This window comes from Diorhabda carinulata, chromosome X (assembly GCF_026250575.1).
Source record: "Diorhabda carinulata isolate Delta chromosome X, icDioCari1.1, whole genome shotgun sequence".
In the NCBI taxonomy this organism is placed as follows: Eukaryota; Metazoa; Arthropoda; class Insecta; order Coleoptera; family Chrysomelidae; genus Diorhabda; species Diorhabda carinulata.
In genome coordinates, this window is record NC_079472.1 from 61080961 (window position 1) to 61102699 (window position 21739).

Below are 21739 nucleotides of genomic sequence, written 5' to 3' on the forward strand. Positions count from 1 at the left end.
TTATGATAAAAATGGACATTGTTCGATTATACCCTGGTTTAACTTGGTTAGCAGACAGAATCATAGATGACAATTTAAAGCATCCTCCATATTCTTCTTTCTTCCATTTTTTGACACATTTTTTCGCTTAACATTTACTCCTTGGTGCGTTAGACTCATGGTATTTGCTTTCTCTAGTATATCGATCAATTTTTTTCTTTTTTATAATAAACAATAAGAGTTTGTTTATTTTCATGATGTGTATTAAAAACAATAAAAATCAATAGTACTAGCAGAAGTTTTCAATTCTACTAAATCACATTCTTTTATATTATTCGCTTCTTTTCCTACCCGATGCTTATTTGAGTGAGATTATGGTTTGTCCAACGCAAAATTTCAAGAAAAATTGTGTGGCGCACATATTGTAACTAGTGATCTTCTAGGATTTCGTCTGTATCATTTGTGTTATCTTCGGCTTCATCAAACGACTGCATCAAAGTCTCTTCGAAGGTTTTATCACCATAGCACCCCCTTCTTGAAAGTCTAGCGGTTATTTTATAATACAAAAAAACTTTTAATAGAAAGGTGGCGTTTGGTAGACCAGGATAGACTTAATTTTAATTATCTATCTAAATTCCATTAGAAATTCGAAAGTGAGATTCAAGAAAGCTGCCCAATCTTTTAAGGACTATGTGGCCTGTCCTCAGACGTGTATGTTTACAAATAATTTTCAAATATTTTCGCTTAGTAGTCTGCCAGTCTGCAAAAATTGAAACTTAGAAACGAAGAGTAACGCTTATGGTTTGCTAATTGCGAATTTTTGCTGTCACTTCAAAATTTTCATAAGTATTAGAACAAACGGAATCAGAAGCTAATTTAAAACTGCAAAAAAATATGAAAACAACTGCAATTGAAGAAGTAGTAATTTTAGATCATATCAATTCAAATCCTACGACTAAAACAAAAAATTGAACAAAGAATTTGCTTTTTCGCGTTTTGAAACATCATAAATTTCACTTTACAGGATACATTCGGAACAGGAAATAAATAGAAATGACCCAGACAGCCGACTACAGTTTTGTGAAATTATAACTGATAACAAATACTAATGCAAACTTTTCATTCAATATTTATTTTTTTGTATGATTGTTCCTTTTATGTGAATGGAACAGTAATTTTGATAGACAAAAAGGAGCAAAAAGGATATTTATTTAAGAAAAAACAACACCAAAAATTATCATTTATCATACTGATAATATTATATGCATTGGTATTAATAATTTTCGTGAATTTCTCGACATGAATCACACACCAACTAGTGACGTTAATACCAGTCATAAAAGCAGAGAAATTTCTAATGTACAACAAATAAATCAATAGAAGTTTCACCATTTGTTTTATGTTTATGTGAACATAAAACACTTGATAAGAAGTCTTGAATTGATGATGATAAATTCTCATGGCGAAAAATCCATTTCTGGACGTGTAATAAACGATATTGTTTATTATACTTTTCGAAAAAAACGCAAATTAGGATGAGAATTGTGTTACAAACATTTTATTTCCATAATACATGGCGAGATCTCAAAAAAGTTAAAGCTGTAAATGATGATATTCTTCTAGTTTATTTAGTTGAGAATGAAAGATGTTTGAATGTTTGCGAAAACCGTAAATTAAATCTTATCTAAAAGTCTACTCATCATGAAGGGATTAGTTCAATGGACTAACACCCTACAGATTACTCACAAAACAAACACATGATTGATAATTAGCTTTGATTACAAAAGATATGAAGTGTCCTTTTATTTGATGTTGAATTTATATAAATAAATTGATTGCATGATTAGTAATTGTCGAACATTTGGAAATATTCACTTAAGATAGTTGTGTCTTCGTGTTTTTCAAAGCCGTTGTGGTTGTAAAAGTTTTCATAAAAAGACAATATGGTGTCAATCAATCGGAATCACGTTAGATAATTCCATTCCAATGAAGTAAAACATAAAATGGGCCTCACTCACCAAATAACAATCTATTGGTTTTTCCCTATGTACTTTGTACGATTTTTGTAATTCCGTTTGTTTCAAGGCGTGTGCTATATGAAGGGCACTTGCGTCGAATCTCCCATATTGGTACGAAGGTGAAGTGTCACGATGATAATAATTATTAGGACTGGGGCTGCTATATCCGCCATAAGTTGGCGAATGCGGCTGTTGATGACTGCCATTTATGTGAGTCCGTATATGTAGACCTAAAAAAAATGGAAGCGCTTATCAAAAAGTTAAAATTTAATTCTCTAGTATTTTCTTAGGATTTTCTAGATAAATCATTTTGATTATTTGTTTCTAATGATGAAAAATTCGTTGCGAAAACTGGTAAATAACGACGTTTCGGACTTTATGACAATTTGCATAATTATATTAATTAATGGATCGCCTACAACATAAACATCAAAATAAGAATCGGTTTTTTTTTCAATATTTATGTAAATATAAGATAAAAGATAATTTGATATTATACTGTGTGAGTCACAAAAAATAGTCCCCTACCGATATATGGAAGTATTATTAGATTTTAAGAAAATACTGTAGATCGATTTCTGTGAGGGATTCTTGTAAGGACATATTTTAAACACGTTTTTATTATTTTCATCTGTATGTTTGTAACTGACTTTTTGTCCTTGATTTCACCCTACTTGTAAGGTTCAAATATATGATTAGATTCGCTATTATTCAAAAATTTTTTTTGTATCCTATGTACGAGACTAAAAAAGATAGAACTAGTGGGCGAATTACGTAAGAGCGCAGTCTCAGACTTACAAAATCGAAATGCAACCATAAACACATCTATACATGCTCAAAATAGTAAATTGAACTAAATACGAAAATATAAAATACAGTTCAAACACGCTTTTAGCATTACTTATACTGAAAAGTGAAAAATTAATTACCTTTTAAAAATACTGAGAAATTATATGTCACTATCATAAAATTATGAAAGTGTGGGGTGCTTTCAATGACATTTTCAAACTAAATATGTATTTCGGAATGAAACTAGTGACATCAAGTCTTAAATTACCATTTTTAGCAGTTAGGTAAATGAATTATTCAGAAGATCTGGAATAGGGACCAAATCTAGATCTGACAGGTTACGTGCGAAAAACTTTACCAGTTGAGCTATCTTAGAAAAACGTACGAGCGTATTAAAAAGAAAATTAGGAAAGGAAGGGAAGGAATAATGGAAAAGGAAATCCTAATTCACAATAATCGAAAAAAGATTTAGACAGTCCCTGGATAGGTTATCAGTCTCAGATCTATTGGTTAAAAAACGATAACTTGATTAAAAAATGTCATAGAAAGCATGCTTCGTTTTCATAATGAAGACGATAATTTTCTCATTAACGATTTTATGTTCATGTCAAGAATTATTTAATTTTAGGTTGATTATGATTTTTAGTATTTTTAAACTATAATTTATTTCGATACAAATATCTGTCTGATAGTGCCAAATACTTAGGAAAAAGACAAAAAGCTTGAAACAGCATATCAAAAAAAAACTTTATATAAAAACAAGAAGAACTTCATCGGTTGATAGGGAGAAAATCCAAAATTTCACTTGAAAACAAAGTCCTTATCTACAAATCTGTCATCAAGCCTCTATGGACGTATGGAATAGAGCTGTGCTCTAATACAAATATTATTCAGAGATCCCAATCTAAAATATACTCCATCAACTAGTAGTTGCTCCATGGCATGTAACAATTCACACCATTCACTATAGAAACCCACCCAAATCCACTACTAGTGTGGTTGGCACCAAGAAACTCGAAAAGACTGAAAAAAAGTTGGACAATAGACTTAATATGAGGTATAAGAGGTTGAATCACTGGATGTAAGCCTCACCAAGACATTATAGATGTTAGATTATCTAGCACTCGAGAGCAAATTAACCCAAAGAATGTAAAAAATATTCTGATTGTTAATAAAAACTTGTAAAAAAAATATCTGTCTCTTCTACATTCCCAACCCCTTATTTTTGAATCTATACAAATAAATTGAATTTCAATGTATAATTTAGAAGTAACTTCTTTTCACTAAATTCATATGAAAGTAGATGTTTGCCTTTTTGTCTGTCCATCTGTTTGTTCCGGCTATTCTCTGAAAGGGCTGAATGTAATTTGACGAAATTTTCATTTGCGGATAGCTAATATTATAAAAATTAGCTTAGTCTCTTTTTATTTCAGATATTCTACTTATTTTGATAACAAATGGAGATACACGAGAAGAAAATCGAAACTTCAAATAGGGCATGTACGAGGGTGGTTCGAATATAAACCGGAATTTTTGAATAAACACGCGAAAAATTTAGTATCATAAAAGTGGTTGTACTGGGAGTTAGACTGGGCTCTGTTACGAAGCGTAGAAAACAGCCAGGACCCCGTATCCTCTTTTTTTAATGTACTTATAGCAACAAACGAGAAGGATGTACCACTGTCTGTTACTCTTCGATCATTATTCGTTTTTTTGCTCAAAGGTAATGTAAAATCCACGGTAATTCATCGAAAATTTTCCGAGCCATTTTCTATAAAACTTTTAGTGATATGAAATGGATTTGTATTTAGCATTCAAATTAATAACCTCATTTTATATATTTTATTTACTTCTACTTAATACTGTTTATAATTTTGTAATTTTATTTAATAATAATTTCCAAATTGTTTATGAATTTAGTGATAACGATACTAAACAAATATGTGAATAGCAATGTGACAATAATAAATAAAGTCATGTGTATAAACATCGAGTTTCTAGAGCGATTTACGATTTCAAAGATTATACATAAATTACGTCAATAGTTTTATAAATAAATAAAAACCATTGTTACAAGGTCTACTGAATGAATTCGTTTATTATGAATTGCCTTATCATAGTAGCTGAATATTTAGAGACAAATTCTATTAAGAAAACTGATTCGAGAATGCGAGATTTAGAATAATATATTCCGTTACAAGGCTGAATAATAAAAAAATTAATATGAATTAAAAATTCCCAACTTGATCGTTAAATGCAGTAACGGATTTAGATTTATAAGACCCGGAGCTAAAATAATAACGAGTCCCCTTTAAGGAATTAGGTAGCCCGGAAAAATTAAAAAAAATAATATCAATACGATAGATTAGTGGCATCAAAAAATACAGATTGTTTTCCAATTGATGGGGCCCTCTTGGACCTGGTGCTCGGGGGTATAGCTCCCCCAAACCTCTAGCTTAAACCGGCCCTGGTTAAAAGTGATTTGGACCGTCCCATGTTATGTCTGTTATCAAAAGACACCTGCTAATCTGCATTATAATCAAAATATGTTTATTATATTTGCACTATAAAATAACTCGACTTCAACCGTTGTAGGTTCACTTAATAAATCGAATTAAATTGTTTTTAAAAAAGTTATTTATTAAAAAAAATTAATATGAATTAAAAATTCCCAACTTGATCGTTAAATGCAGTAACGGATTTAGATTTATTAGACCCGGAGCTAAAATAATAACGAGTCCCCTTTAAGGAATTAGGTAGCCCGGAAAAATTAAAAAAAATAATATCAATACGTTAGATTTGTGGCATCAAAAAATACAGATTGTTTTCCAATTGATGGGGCCCTCTTGGACCTGGAGCTCGGGGCTATAGCTCCCCCAAACCCCTAGCTTAAGCCGGCCGTGGTTAAAAGTGATTCGGACCGTCCCATGTTATGTCTGTTATCAAAAGACACCTGCTAATCTGCATTATAATCAAAATATGTTTATTATATTTGCACTATAAAATAACTCGACTTCAACCGTTGTAGGTTCACTTAATAAATCGAATTAAATTGTTTTTAAAAAAGTTATTTATTAAAAAAAATTAATATGAATTAAAAATTCCCAACTTGATCGTTAAATGCAGTAACGGATTTAGATTTATTAGACCCGGAGCTAAAATAATAACGAGTCCCCTTTAAGGAATTAGGTAGCCCGGAAAAATTAAAAAAAATAATATCAATACGTTAGATTTGTGGCATCAAAAAATACAGATTGTTTTCCAATTGATGGGGCCCTCTTGGACCTGGAGCTCGGGGCTATAGCTCCCCCAAACCCCTAGCGTAAACCGGCCCTGGTTAAAATTAATTTGGACGGTCCCAAGTTATGTCTGTTATCAAGGACACCTACTAATCTGCATTATAATCAAAATATGTTTATTATATTTGCACTATAAAATAACTCGACTTCAACCGTTGTAGGTTCACTTAATAAATCGAATTAAATTGTTTTTAAAAAAGTTATTTATTAAAAAAAATTAATATGAATTAAAAATTCCCAACTTGATCGTTAAATGCAGTAACGGATTTAGATTTATTAGACCCGGAGCTAAAATAATAACGAGTCCCCTTTAAGGAATTAGGTAGCCCGGAAAAATTAAAAAAAATAATATCAATACGTTAGATTTGTGGCATCAAAAAATACAGATTGTTTTCCAATTGATGGCGCCCTCTTGGACCTGGAGCTCGGGGCTATAGCTCCCCCAAACCCCTAGCGTAAACCGGCCCTGGTTAAAATTAATTTGGACGGTCCCAAGTTATGTTTGTTATCAAGAAACACCTGCTAATCTGCATTATAATCAAAATATGTTTATTATATTTGCACTATAAAATAACTCGACTTCAACCGTTGTAGGTTCACTTAATAAATCGAATTAAATTGTTTTTAAAAAAGTTTTTTATTAACAAAAATTAATATGAATTAAAAATTCCCAACTTGATCGTTAAATGCAGTAACGGATTTAGATTTATTAGACCCGGAGCTAAAATAATAACGAGTCCCCTTTAAGGAATTAGGTAGCCCGGAAAAATTAAAAAAAATAATATCAATACGTTAGATTTGTGGCATCAAAAAATACAGATTGTTTTCCAATTGATGGCGCCCTCTTGGACCTGGAGCTCGGGGCTATAGCTCCCCCAAACCCCTAGCGTAAACCGGCCCTGGTTAAAATTAATTTGGACGGTCCCAAGTTATGTTTGTTATCAAGAAACACCTGCTAATCTGCATTATAATCAAAATATGTTTATTATATTTGCACTATAAAATAACTCGACTTCAACCGTTGTAGGTTCACTTAATAAATCGAATTAAATTGTTTTTAAAAAAGTTTTTTATTAACAAAAATTAATATGAATTAAAAATTCCCAACTTGATCGTTAAATGCAGTAACGGATTTAGATTTATTAGACCCGGAGCTAAAATAATAACGAGTCCCCTTTAAGGAATTAGGTAGCCCGGAAAAATTAAAAAAAAATAATATCAATACGTTAGATTTGTGGCATCAAAAAATACAGATTGTTTTCCAATTGATGGGGCCCTCTTGGACCTGGAGCTCGGGGCTATAGCTCCCCCAAACCCCTAGCGTAAACCGGCCCTGGTTAAAATTAATTTGGACGGTCCCAAGTTATGTTTGTTATCAAGAAACACCTGCTAATCTGCATTATAATCAAAATATGTTTATTATATTTGCACTATAAAATAACTCGACTTCAACCGTTGTAGGTTCACTTAATAAATCGAATTAAATTGTTTTTAAAAAAGTTTTTTATTAACAAAAATTAATATGAATTAAAAATTCCCAACTTGATCGTTAAATGCAGTAACGGATTTAGATTTATTAGACCCGGAGCTAAAATAATAACGAGTCCCCTTTAAGGAATTAGGTAGCCCGGAAAAATTAAAAAAAATAATATCAATACGTTAGATTTGTGGCATCAAAAAATACAGATTGTTTTCCAATTGATGGCGCCCTCTTGGACCTGGAGCTCGGGGCTATAGCTCCCCCAAACCCCTAGCTTAAGCCGGCCCTGGTTAAAATTAATTTGGACGGTCCCAAGTTATGTCTGTTATCAAGGACACCTACTAATCTGCATTATAATCAAAATATGTTTATTATATTTGCACTATAAAATAACTCGACTTCAACCGTTGTAGGTTCACTTAATAAATCGAATTAAATTGTTTTTAAAAAAGTTATTTATTAAAAAAAATTAATATGAATTAAAAATTCCCAACTTGATCGTTAAATGCAGTAACGGATTTAGATTTATTAGACCCGGAGCTAAAATAATAACGAGTCCCCTTTAAGGAATTAGGTAGCCCGGAAAAATTAAAAAAAATAATATCAATACGTTAGATTTGTGGCATCAAAAAATACAGATTGTTTTCCAATTGATGGCGCCCTCTTGGACCTGGAGCTCGGGGCTATAGCTCCCCCAAACCCCTAGCTTAAGCCGGCCGTGGTTAAAAGTGATTCGGACCGTCCCATGTTATGTCTGTTATCAAAAGACACCTACTAATCTGCATTATAATCAAAATATGTTTATTATATTTGCACTATAAAATAATTGGACTTCAACCGTTGTAGGTTCACTTAATAAATCGAATTAAATTGTTTTTAAAAAAGTTATTTATTAAAAAAAATTAATATGAATTAAAAATTCCCAACTTGATCGTTAAATGCAGTAACGGATTTAGATTTATTAGACCCGGAGCTAAAATAATAACGAGTCCCCTTTAAGGAATTAGGTAGCCCGGAAAAATTAAAAAAAATAATATCAATACGTTAGATTTGTGGCATCAAAAAATACAGATTGTTTTCCAATTGATGGGGCCCTCTTGGACCTGGTGCTCGGGGGTATAGCCCCCCAAACCTCTAGCTTAAACCGGCCCTGGTTAAAAGTGATTTGGACGGTCCCATGTTATGTCTGTTATCAAAAGACACCTGCTAATCTGCATTATAATCAAAATATGTTTATTATATTTGCACTATAAAATAATTGGACTTCAACCGTTGTAGGCTCACTTAATAAATCGAATTAAATTGTTTTTAAAAAAGTTATTTTTAATTTTCCTTTTTTATACAAATTGTTGATATTTGTTAACATATTTTCAATGTTTTGATTGTTTCTCAATTTTGTGCCTGCAGGAGAAATTGTGATACTAATTGGCAGACATTTATCATTTCTCAAATGCTCAAAAGTGTTCAGCAAATGATTTCATATTCTTGGACGATATTTTAGAAACTTTTGATGCAAAAAAATAAGTAGAAAAAAATGAATAGTCGACTGATTGAGTATGACATAGTCTCTTATATTAACTTCTTCCAATTTACAGATCTTGGAGAACAATTCAAATTTGTCTTGGTTCAGGTTGAAAGTGTAGTATAGTGTAAAACATCAGTAAAACCATACGAACTGGCAATCACCAAATAAAGTGATATGCTGCACATATTTTGAATACGCCGCCCAATTGTTATAGAAAATTATAATTAAAAAAATCCTAATCAAATACGAAAAGGAACTAGCTATGACAATACTTGGTACACTTAAACCACGATAATCAGTCTCTCGAAGGTAGAAAGACTGGTTTGCAGTTCAAATGTTCAAAATAATTCTGACCATAAGTCGACTAGAATTATGCATAATAACATCTTTCAAATAGTTATCATAATTTATTTAATTCTAACATATTTGTTCAATATTTATTGGAAAAAACTAATTTACGTTTTGATAACGGATATAATTAACAGGTACAAATAATTTAATATGTTATTAGGTTATTTAAAAGTAACTTAGTAGTCTGCGAGCTCCTAATCGACTGGAATCAATTGGAAAACAATCTGTATTTTTTGATGCCACAAATCTAACGTATTGATATTATTTTTTTTAATTTTTCCGGGCTACCTAATTCCTTAAAGGGGACTCGTTATTATTTTAGCTCCGGGTCTAATAAATCTAAATCCGTTACTGCATTTAACGATCAAGTTGGGAACTTTTAATTCATATTAATTTTTTTTAATAAATAACTTTTTTAAAAACAATTTAATTCGATTCATTAAGTGAACCTACAACGGTTGAAGTCGAGTTATTTTATAGTGCAAATATAATAAACATATTTTGATTATAATGCAGATTAGTAGGTGTCCTTGATAACAGACATAACTTGGGACCGTCCAAATTAATTTTAACCAGGGCCGGTTTACGCTAGGGGTTTGGGGGAGCTATACCCCCGAGCTCCAGGTCCAAGAGGGACCCATCAATTGGAAATCATTCTGTAATTTTTGATGTGTTGATACCACAAATCTAACGTATTGATATTATTTTGTGAATTTTTCCGGGTTTTCGAATTCCTTAAGGGGGGCCCGTCATTATTTTAGGCCCGGGCCTTATAAATCTTGATCCGGCCCTGGGTTAAACATTTTTCCATTATACAGAAATCAAAGTATTAATAAGTTAAATTTATTTATTTCCTATATGAATATAATTTATGACTTTCATCATATATACTACCGGTCAAAATTTCCCAATAATCCATTCTTTGAAATAAAAAAAATGCACTTTAACAAAGTATTTATAATTGTACTTTAGTCCCAATTAGCCCCGTGAAACGCAATACTGTGCAGTGGTTTATACTTTTTGGACCAAGACAAGTTCGTAGACGAATTGTTTTCGTTGTCACAAATTTAAACTCCTAAGTTTTAAAATTGCTAAAATCGGTTGAAATTTGTACATTGACCGCAACTTTTCACAGTTTAGGCAAATAACCGTACCATTACCGACGAATTAGAAACACCTCAACGGAAAGAGGACCATAGAGTGAAAAATATGCATCCACCAAAAGTTTTAGCGTTAGGAAACGTTCAGGGCTGCCTTTAAAACCCACAACCGTTGAAAACAAACGTATTGTATTGATTTGTAAACGTGATCAACGATGCACGGGCTCAGAGATAGCAGCTCAGATCAATGAGTTTAGAGATTGAGGTAAGCTGGCAGCGCTGGTCAAAGAAATAACGGATGCTAGATTCATGTGAGCCTGATTGTAAAACACTGTGGAAGCTCGGTAATGGTTTGGGGATGTTTTGGAGAATGGAGAAAAATTGAAGATATTTTGAAGGAAGTAACGGCTAGTAAGTATTCATATGGATCGCCATCACATGGTTAGGTTAGGTGTAGCAATCGATCACGCACATTCGGATTATTAATTTCTAAGCTGAACATTAACTAAAGTGGGAAGTAGAATAATAAAAGTCGAAGCGAGTTGATCGGCAAATTTTTGTTGCCATATGGCCCCGTTTGACTATTTTTTTTTACCAAGTTGAGAGGTAAAATATTTGATAGAAAGTATAAAATTGATAGGGAAGCTAATAATGTCAACAAAATATTCCAAAACTTACCTTCCGAATCATTGCTAACTCGACTAGGTCCCCTTATTTGTTCATTAACGAAATTCGAACTCTTTGGAACGTTAAGAGCCGATCTAATTCCAACTGAGGATCCATCTAAATGCCCCGCTCCAATTTTCGGTACATGACTATTACAATACACTTCTTTGTCTTCCTGTCGGTGTTGGTTATTATAATACGTTTTCAATGTCAATTTCGTCCCACAAATGGCGCACTTGAAACACCCACTGTGGTAAAACGTAAAGTCTTTTAAAGGTCCTACTCGATCTACTTGATAAACAGTTTCGTTGCACCTTAAGCATGTACTTTCGTAAAAATTTGGGCGGTACATAGCCTTGTAAGAATTCTGTAACATTTTTTTGTGTTCAAAATTATTTTTATGGATATTCTGGGACGGTACTTATCGCTCTGATAACGTTGCTTTACACGCACTCGTAGATTTCAGTCATTAATTTCATTAAATGATTATTTGCATTAGCACACTTTCTGATGTTGGGATGCACTAGAACAAAAAAAGATTGTTATAGACACGCTATTATTACTGCAAACGATCATTAATATGCATGTGAAAAGTCAGTGGCGTACTTTTTCAACACATCAACAGATTAATTAATTTATGTGCAGCATCTATAACACCACGATAAGACCTATGTACACGGAGTAGAGAGATGACAACAAAACAAAAGAAGTAATGAAATGAAATTTTGAGATATGGCCCTAAATCGGACATTACCCTAATAAAGTTTGACATACGTGTTGTCATACGAGTGTTATTTGAATTGTTCGTGGTGTACAGATCAACTCGCTTCGACTTTTTATTATGAAGAACTATCGCTAGTTTACCAAATTCAAACTCAAACGCAATGATAAGAAGTAAAACCCACCAAAAAGACATTAAATTTGATCCATATGAAGCTATGCTCGAAACGGAAGTGAAAGTAAGATCTCCTATAAAACTTGATACGTGAGAGCACTATCACTGAAAGCAACCCAGTGGATTGCACTGAATACGATTGATTTGAGATCAGAAGTCGTCGATACTGACCGCGTGGAAAGTTGTAGAAATGAGCGAGTGACCAGTTGGATGTGACAAACTTAAATATCCCATGGTTACAATTGGTGACAATTGGAGAAAATAAAAACTGGTCTGCGATTGGATAGAGCTGCTTACATCGCGTGACTTAGTATCACAGGGTCAATTCGTTGAGAATTGTAGGCTAGAGAAATTGGCCATGCACGAATTTCGAAATTTTCTATGTACTCCAATGCTAATTTTTTATATTGATTGTTTGAAATTGAATAACCTTGTGTTAATGTGAAAACACGGCAAACTATTTATGCTTTTTGCCTGGAGGCTCTATATAAAAATTCATAATACTTTTCAAATTACCAAATCGCTATTTTTAATAAAAAATTTGTTTTTATTCGAATATTTTGAATTCTTATAACCCTGTAGAGAAGATTCTACTGAATACGTATGTTTTTGAAGAATGAGTGACTAATTTATTTTTCTTACTTCGGCCACGCCACGCCACATCTGAAGTTATACAATCAAACGCTCAGTTTTACAAATAATATTCGTTTCTTATACATGACTTTTGATGAAAAACTATCATGGAAAAAACTTTTAGACGGTTTAAAAAAAGCAAACCAAGCCGTTTACCATAGTTTACGTTTCCACTAAAACTTCAATATTGAAATCCTTGGAGATCATTCAAAACACAGCTTTACAAATAGCTACAGGCGCATTTTGTACAACCCAACTTAGAAGCTTACGATGCCCAAACTGGTTTCCACTTTTAAGCTTGCATCGCAGACAGCTATGTCTTTCATATGCTTCGGAAATCGCTATTAATAAAGAGAATCCAACTTCTACGAACACCTTCACTCAACGTTTCCAAAAGATATACAGCACAACAAAATTGGACACACCATTTTAAGAAAGAGTCAGAAGAAACCTTAAGGATCTACAATTTCCCAATTTTTTTTTCAACAAATATACTAACCTCTCCCATCTTGGTTGATTCCCATTCCTAGTGAAATCAACCAGGGATTTCTTCTTTTCTACACCACGAACACAAAGTTAAAAATATACAGAACAGAAACTAGAACAGTCATTGCTTATGGAGCAGAAACCAAGTGCCTGTCGGGATCGGGAAGGATCTTCGAATATTGGATAGATAGATACTGGAACCTGTCAGACCGATGGAGGGAGAACTAAGAAGAAGTAAAAGAGGGTGGTATAGTGATAACGATCCAAATACTTGAATGGTTTGGACATATACGAGGAAGCCCTGATACGGAAGATAACAGAATAGGGAACAACAAGTAATGGAGGATATTGCAGCAGGAGGCGGGTGAGGAACTGAAGACAAGTCTTGGAGGATAGAGATAAGTAGAACAGGATAGTGAGGGAAGCAAACAAGAAGCTGTAACAGTTTGGTGAGTGAACAAAAAAAAGTCAGAGGAGTGTTTCACTGGAAAAGATAAATTCCTCGAGCCCGATAGGTTCAAAACTCTAAAACAGAAGAGTTTTCATAAATATTTAATCAATATGAATTAAATTATGTTAAGAACCATTTTTGTATATTAGTTAGATTTAGCTCTCTTGGATTATATTATGTTCACAGGCTTGAAAAAATGGTTCTATGGTCAAAAATTTTCCTACAATGAAGAGGTGATGTCCACAGTTAATGGCTATTTTGAGGAGCTTGTAGATTCTTAATATAAAAAGGGTATCGAACTTTGTTGGGCCAAGTATTTCTGGGATTATCCTCGTAAGTGAATTTCCTCACCTAGCACGGAGTTCGAAATATTATGCTTTCAGTTTTGGAAAAAAATCAACAGTTGTGGAACTCTTTCAGTTTCAAATTTGAAACATTCAATAAATTCGAATGAGGGCCACATGTTATGTCGATGTTTCTTCATAGTTTTATGGTGAAGTATCAATTTCCCAAAGTTGTTTTCCCTTATTCTTCTTAGGGTTTCCCATATTTGTTGTATTTTATGCCAGAACATACAGAAAAAAGCCAACCACTACACAATTGATTTTATTCATATTTTTGACATTTGCTTAAATACACACAATATTCCGAACAAGTTGTTCAAGGGAAAAAAATTAGGATCATGTCAAGTGTACCCACAGTAGAAGCCCAAATTTCTGAGAGTCGTAACTCAGTATCAAAATGAATCGTGTCGAGCAGCGCGTTTGGATTAAATATTTGAGTTTAGAAGAGTTGATTCAACTGGGGCGCCCAAAACCGTTACCACAACCAAAAATGTTGGAAAAATTTGTGTTTTTGAGTTGCTAGATCTACTTAGTATCCAACTGAAGACAACTGAGAATATTGTCCGCACGTCGAGTAACATTTACAAACACATACAATAAAAAACTCTTCAAGGCATTTGACTTTTAACAAAGCATCGACAAGACAAAGGAAATTTTCTTGCAAGAATAGTAACAATCGAGGAATCATGTTGTGGAGACCAAAGTACTGAGGAAGAGAAGCAATCTTCAGCAGACTTATTTTTTCATTACGAAAACGTTTTTTTAAAAAGATTACCTGAGATTACAGGTATTTATTTTCTCAATTCCAAAATTACGTGGGGCGATCAAAAAAGAACACAGGAGGAATCTGCGCGAAGGTGTTCTGTGTAATTATGAAAAAGCATTCAGTGACAGGTCTGACATTGCATTAGCCGCAATAGCTAGGGCAGATCTTAAATTAGTAAAGCATCCACCATATTGTCCTGATTCGACTTCTAGCAATTATTGACTGTATGGAAATTGATTTTATTCGGTTAATATGCAGTAATTCAGTGATTTGATAGGTTGAACAATCTTTCTTTGTAAACTCATTAGAAATATTCGTTGGGAAAAATATCTTACTTCTAATGAGGATTATATTGTAAAATAAAGATGATATTATCAATTTTTATTTGCGAGTAGGTCAGTTGTTGTCAGTAGTTTGGACACATTGTATATATGTAAATATAAAGCGAGTGTAAAAAGTAGGGAATACAGATTATTAGAAAGTATTTTAATGGATTTGGAAATTTCAATAATTTTTGGTTTCCTAACAACGATATACTCTTGGGTAACATTAATTTTTTTACGCAACTTTACAAGACTAAAATATAAATAATTATGCGGCTTCTAAACAACCCACAACTAACCACAAGTTTATACTATTACAAGATAACAGATAATTTTCATTTACGTGATTATCTCAATACCGCTATACATAACTTAGTGAATTAGAAAATTCCTACAAGATTAATTAGAACGGTACAAATCATCTTGTTTCTTAATGTGTTTTTATGTGTATACTTTCTTAAAATGAACAATAAACAATGCTGCAAAGAGCAAGCACCATTGGAATTTTCACATCAATTTTGCGGTATATAAATATTACACCGAATTGTTTGGTGTACTAGTATAAAATTTTGAAACTTTCTTGTGATATACTTTCAACTAGAAGTTCAATTTACATCGTGAAAATACGATGGGCAATTTTATCGAAAACAAATTAAAGAAGTAACGTTGATATCAACGGATTGTTTCTAACGCCGAATCCATCACTGAAAGAACAAAAACTCACTAATAAAAAGAAAGAAAGTTTTGTTTGTGTGTGTGTGGTTTTAATACAAATTTATGAGAGTTTATTAAAATGTTTTTTCCTTGACAACGTGATAAAATAAGCGCGAACTCTGTAGTACCACCACTTTATCACTCATTCAACTCCTTCCGGTTTGTAGGTTGTGGTAGGCACTCCCGAATCACTCGAGATCCCAATTGTGAAAATAAATTTGTTGGAATGATTTAACGAAGTTGAAAGTAACGATGATAAACTACTTGTTGGAAAAGATTTGATACTATTTCAATAAATAGAGAAAGTGATATTAAAATCTTATATCAATGTCGATAAATAAGTTCTCGATATATACTAGGAAAAATATAGCTAGTTATATCCAAAATATTGATTTCGATAGATATACGCTTCCTAACAATACTTGAAGCCATACTAGTTTCGTTAAGTTCATTATACATTCCAGAAAAACCAGATAAACCGGCCGAGTTATTACATTATTAATATCATATAGATACTAGAATTGAAGCGAGACTTCTCTGACCCAATGATGCAATCTAACCTCTTATAACCCTTCAACGTAATTGGAACACCGCTGTACCTGCAATTAAATTTGTGTTTATTGCTAATTAAAACATTATTTGGAACTAAACTCAACGCATATCGATTGTTTCCGAACGTATTTAGTTTTTCCCTTAGGCTAGGAGAAAGGCGCCTTTGGATAATTTGACGTGTTTCTTTGACTGTTTTCTCGAGTTTTTATTATCATTATGAGTTGTCCCAATAATCGTTATTTGGTTATTTTGAGGAAACAATTCTGTCTTGCCTGAAAATTATCTTCGAAATTTGATCAAAATGTATAATAATATTTCAATTTCGATGTAACTGTGAATAATCACTTCTTTCTTGAATATTGAAAATGGAATTTTAATATTAGAACTGTGTCAAATAATAATTTAATAAAATGCAAAATTAGATCGAAACGCCAAAAAATCACAATTTCAGTGAAACTTCAGCAATAATTTGAAACCAAAGCTCTGTCAATTTCATCATAATACTCAGCGTTTTCAGTGTTAACTGAATATCCAAAATTATTATTTAAAAATAAATAAATCCTTCTCTGTAATGAATAATTTATCATCTAACTTATAAAATACACATTCTTTGAATATAATTACATCATTTATTAATTTGTAATATAAGAAATGTGTAGGTGTTAACTGGCAACTCTACATTGCATAAGTAAATTTTTTAGGTCTGTTTATATTGAACAAGTTTTAATAATTGAAGGTAGAATAGTTGAATACTATTGGCACTAGGAATACTAAGAATTTATTTAAACAAGTGACTCTTTGAAATTAAACATTTTTGGATGACTTTCGCTACCTACCTCTGTCATACGCACATTTAAAAACCCGTTTCGTTAAGTATCTTAGTCTTATTTTGCGACACGTTTTTTGAACTTAGACCCTTTTCACTTCCCCTAGTACTGAGAAAGACTACGACACGTATTCTCTTCTCGTTAAAGGTTAATTCCAGTGGCTATACACCCTTGTCATCACTGTTAGGTCGTTGTATTTAAGTTTTTGCTGTTTTGGGTAGAATCTTCCTTCTCTAACGCTTGTGAGTTGATTCGAGTCCTAGGATCTCTTTTTTTGGGATGAAGTTTTATATTTTTTTAAGCTTTGGTATCTAATATGCCCAAAGATCTCATTGTCTCTTCGGTTTGTCATATTTTCTGCATTCTTCTCTGCCATACTGAGTGAAATTTCTCAATTCCTCATTCCGGAGTGTTTTCTCGATTAGCTTTTCTGCCTTTACGTCCATCAATACTTTGGAATTTCTTCCTATTCATTTCGCATGTTTCGTTTCGTTTCGCAGTTTACTGTTTTTATCGATTGATTTAATTCAATTCAATATTAGACCTTATTTGCCCGCTGGAATTGTTTATCTTGGTTTTTATGACCTAGTCGGCTCAATAGCTCAATATCAGAAGCTCGAAAAGAACAATTCCTTTCGAAACAATCGTTTTTTGACTGTATTCCAAATTTTGTCTCTAGTTATTATCAATTCCGTCAAAAACTACAATCTAATATCTGCTTACAGATTTAGTGCATTTGGTTTTATTGCCAAAATTAGGCTGAAGCCCTAATTTGGGTGATATATACAGGGTAGTCCGGGGAAATGTGTAATACTTAGTTTATAAATTTGACACCAGTTGAAACATAATTTTGATTTAGCATTGATCAACAATTTCAGACTAAAAAAAGTCTCTAGCAAAAACTCAATATCTATAATGAAGTAAATATAAAAAAGGTCCAAGTACAGAACCTTGGAGCACTCGAAACTCGTTTGAAAGCACGTCACTGAGAACATCAACAATTACAATATATTGCGTCCTTCCTAGTAGATATAACTTTATTATATATACTATAAACCCATATTATACAACTTTTGTAATAATATATTGAAGCTTACAACATCAAAAGCATTCTGCATGTTAATAAGCAGCGTATAATTTAATAATAAATTCATTATCCTAAATTCCATGCTAGAAATATTATTTTTTGTTTACATGTTGTACAGGGATGAATTTATCAATATATAACACTCATTACGTCTTAAAGATACAGTTTTTAATCAATTGACAATAATATACACAGAGTATTTATTTCTAGTGATATTATTTTCTTCTATTAAATCATTGACTAACCCGACCCTGTAGTAATAACATAAGGTTTCTCTCTTAACCTCCTATTGACTTCTTTCCCTACTCGTATTCGATAACTTCGCCAAAAATAATAAATAATTTCAGCCACATCCTTCGCACCAAACCTACACTTGAATTAATATCCTCTTGATGATGTAAACATACTCACCGATTGATTAAAACGTCTATTGTATCACTTTACACCTGATGTCTTTTTTAAATACTTACGCACATTATATAATCCAATTATTAACTCACGCGGCGAAATACGTCGAAAAACAGATGAAACATACTCCTTGTAACAAAAAAAAATGATCACTAGCACCAATAAGAGTGATTATGTTCACTTCGTGGCCATTTTGCAATCGGGTTTGTAGTTTATGAGAGACCGAGCAACACTAACAGTTGAAATGTATCTGGTCGATGGAATTGACTCGCGTAGTCGGTATGCCGAAGTGTTCACCTGTTCTGTTCCTGCATGGCATGGGGACGAGGAAAGGTCAGCTTAGAATACGAGTACGATGTCAGCATCGAGGAGAAATCGCACCGAGCACGCGGCAAGTGTATTATTGTTCGTGAGAATGGAATTTACAGGGGAATCTTGAAAAGTCTTTATAACGTATCAAAACACTATAGATATGAATATATTTCCTTAGTATATAAGATATAAACAGCACGTGGCAACGTGGTTTCCCTCGCGCCGAGCTTCAGCGATATAATTCAATAGATTAGAGAGAGAATGGTCGTAGAGTGAAGAACCCAAAAATTAGTAGTATCTTTATGTCTCCCAATATTCAAATATAACAATCCTCGAACAATAATATTTGTTGGTTCGCCGTAAACATTCGTGTTGCCATCGACTTGTGAATCCGTGCATTGTATTGGTGAAATAGTGGTTTTTTCTTCGACTTTTAAGACAGTTTTTTTTTGATTTTTACATTCAAACCTTTCTAACAACTCTATGTAGTATTCGCTATTGATTATCTCTTATCGATTGTAAAAACACTGCCTTCTGATATTATTACGACCTCAACTATTTCACGATATAACCAATTCGTAGACACCGTCATCGAAAACCAATAAAAAATGGTTCTTTTCGATGGAGCAGAGTCCGGATAAGAGCGGGAGTTTGTAGGGTTAGAACAGCTCTAAGAACAATTTCTTGGAAAAATCAAACAGCTAGAGAAACATGGCTCAATATTCTTGTTGGAATTGAAGTGTTATGTATTGGAAAACGTCACATTGTTGTATATAACGTTTGGATAGATTTCGATTAATTAAAAAATTTCGTAAAATGTACGTAGGTAGTCTCAAATCAATAGAATATTATTTCTGCCAATGCATTCTTGCCTTGCCTTGATAGCTGATTCCAAAGGCGTGCTCTTCTCCAAAGTGAGATATTCCGATGAATTGACGTCCTGGAAGTCTGTAGACAAACTTCGTATGCACGAGCCACGTCTGCCTGTCGAGTAGATCTTGCAAATTTGTCTCTAAAAGGAATTATGTCCTGAGCTGCCGGTCTTCTTTGTAAAAAAAGTATTCTGGGTCTTTGCTGCATTAAATTCAATTAGATAGCTTCCATTCTACTCCAGAATATTTTCAAGATCGATATTCATGGTGATGGTGTGTTGCTGCTAACGGATTTGGGCCCCTTCGTTGGGATTGTATATACTGTCCAGCTGGTCTTCACGAGTACGTATCGCACAAGATGTCGCTCCAAGACGTTGGCATAGAATTGTCTACTTACTGTTTGAATATCATTGCCTTCAGTCACCGACGGCATCTTGTTGATATTCAACACATCAGGTAAATATCAATGATTAGACGCCGCCGGTCAAACAGTCGACTGCACGTCGGTATGTGAGAAATCCTTCACGTGGATGGTTTTCTACTTATTCTTGTTCCTCTTTGGACTGCTTCGACTATTCAATTACGCATTTTATACCAGATTTCAATACAAATTAAATCGCAATATGTTGGTTCTTGTGTGAAAAAGTCTATAATTATGTACGATATCGAAATCCAATGAAGCTTGATTTCGAAATTTAATATTTCAATATTATTTTTTGATTTTGTTCGCACGAGAATAAGATAAAAACGGTACATCCCTCAGAAGTCCATAGTAGAGGTATGAAATGTTTATACACCCTCAAACCATTCAGCTCTCGACAAGTGGTCACCTTGGCAAAGAGTCATCCATCCATCCAATCAATCAGACATAATCCACACTGATAACAAACAGAACGAACTTTTTCTTCCGAAATTGTTGCTATACTCGTCAAGACGAATCAAATGAGCCCTAACTCGATGGGGTTGCGTTCACGGAGTTCCTATGGACACTTTCTAGCTCCATCACCAGACCCTGGTTACCATCTAGTATCGAAGTACTCGTAAAAACGAATCAAATGAAACCAAACTCGATGGGGTTACGTTGACGGAGTTCCTATGGACACTTTTCAGCCCCATCACTAGACTCTGGTTACCATCTAGTATCGAAGTACTCGACAAAAAGAATCAAATGAGCTCAAACTCGATGGGGTTACGTCGTTTAATTACGGAGTTCCTGAGGACATCTCCCAGCTCCATCATTAGACCCTGGTTACCATCTAGTATCGAAGTAATCGTAAAAACGAATCAAATGAAACCAAACTCGATGGGGTTACGTTAACGGAGTTCCTATGGACACTTTCCAGCTCCATCACTATACCCTGGTTACCACCTAGTATCGAAGTACTCGACAAAAAGAATCAAATGAGCTCAAACTTGATGGGATTACGTCGTTTAATTACGGAGTTCCCGAAGCCATCTCCCAGCTCCATCATTAGACCCTGGTTACCATCTAGTATCGAAGTACTCGTCAAGACGAATGAAATGAAATAAAACTTGAGGGGTTACGTCGGCGTCGACGGGGTTCCTATGGCCTCTTTCCAGCTCTTTCATCAGATCAGCTCTATGTCTATTTCTTTGTATAATAATATTAATGCTTCTAAATGTTCTTGATTTTAGGTCTCTTCTGTTTTAAAATTAGATTTTTAGTAATATTTGACAAATTTGACAAATTGACGTTTCAACTCGACTTCAAAATATTTTGGAAGTGGTCCAAGTTAACTTGCAAGATTTGATTACAAACAAAAATATAGGTTTGGTGTAAATAATTATCATAGAAAAGCGTAATGTTGTAACATTTTTTTTAAAGGGGGTGGTAGTCCATA

The 21739-nt window shown here is 33.3% G+C and overlaps 1 protein-coding gene across 1 annotated transcript in view; it reads right to left on the bottom strand.

The window, feature by feature from the left end:
* The window catches only part of LOC130901576 (hillarin), a 52216-nt gene extending 33219 nt beyond the window's left edge, over positions 1-18997 (bottom strand). The window contains exons 1-3 of the mRNA XM_057813052.1: positions 18697-18997; positions 11220-11730; positions 1998-2227 (exon numbers count right to left, since the gene is read on the bottom strand). Coding sequence (XP_057669035.1) covers positions 1998-2227; positions 11220-11583 — 594 coding nt within the window. The 5' untranslated portion in view covers positions 11584-11730; positions 18697-18997. The remainder of the gene's footprint in view (positions 1-1997; positions 2228-11219; positions 11731-18696) is intronic.
* Positions 18998-21739: the final 2742 nt, after the last annotated feature.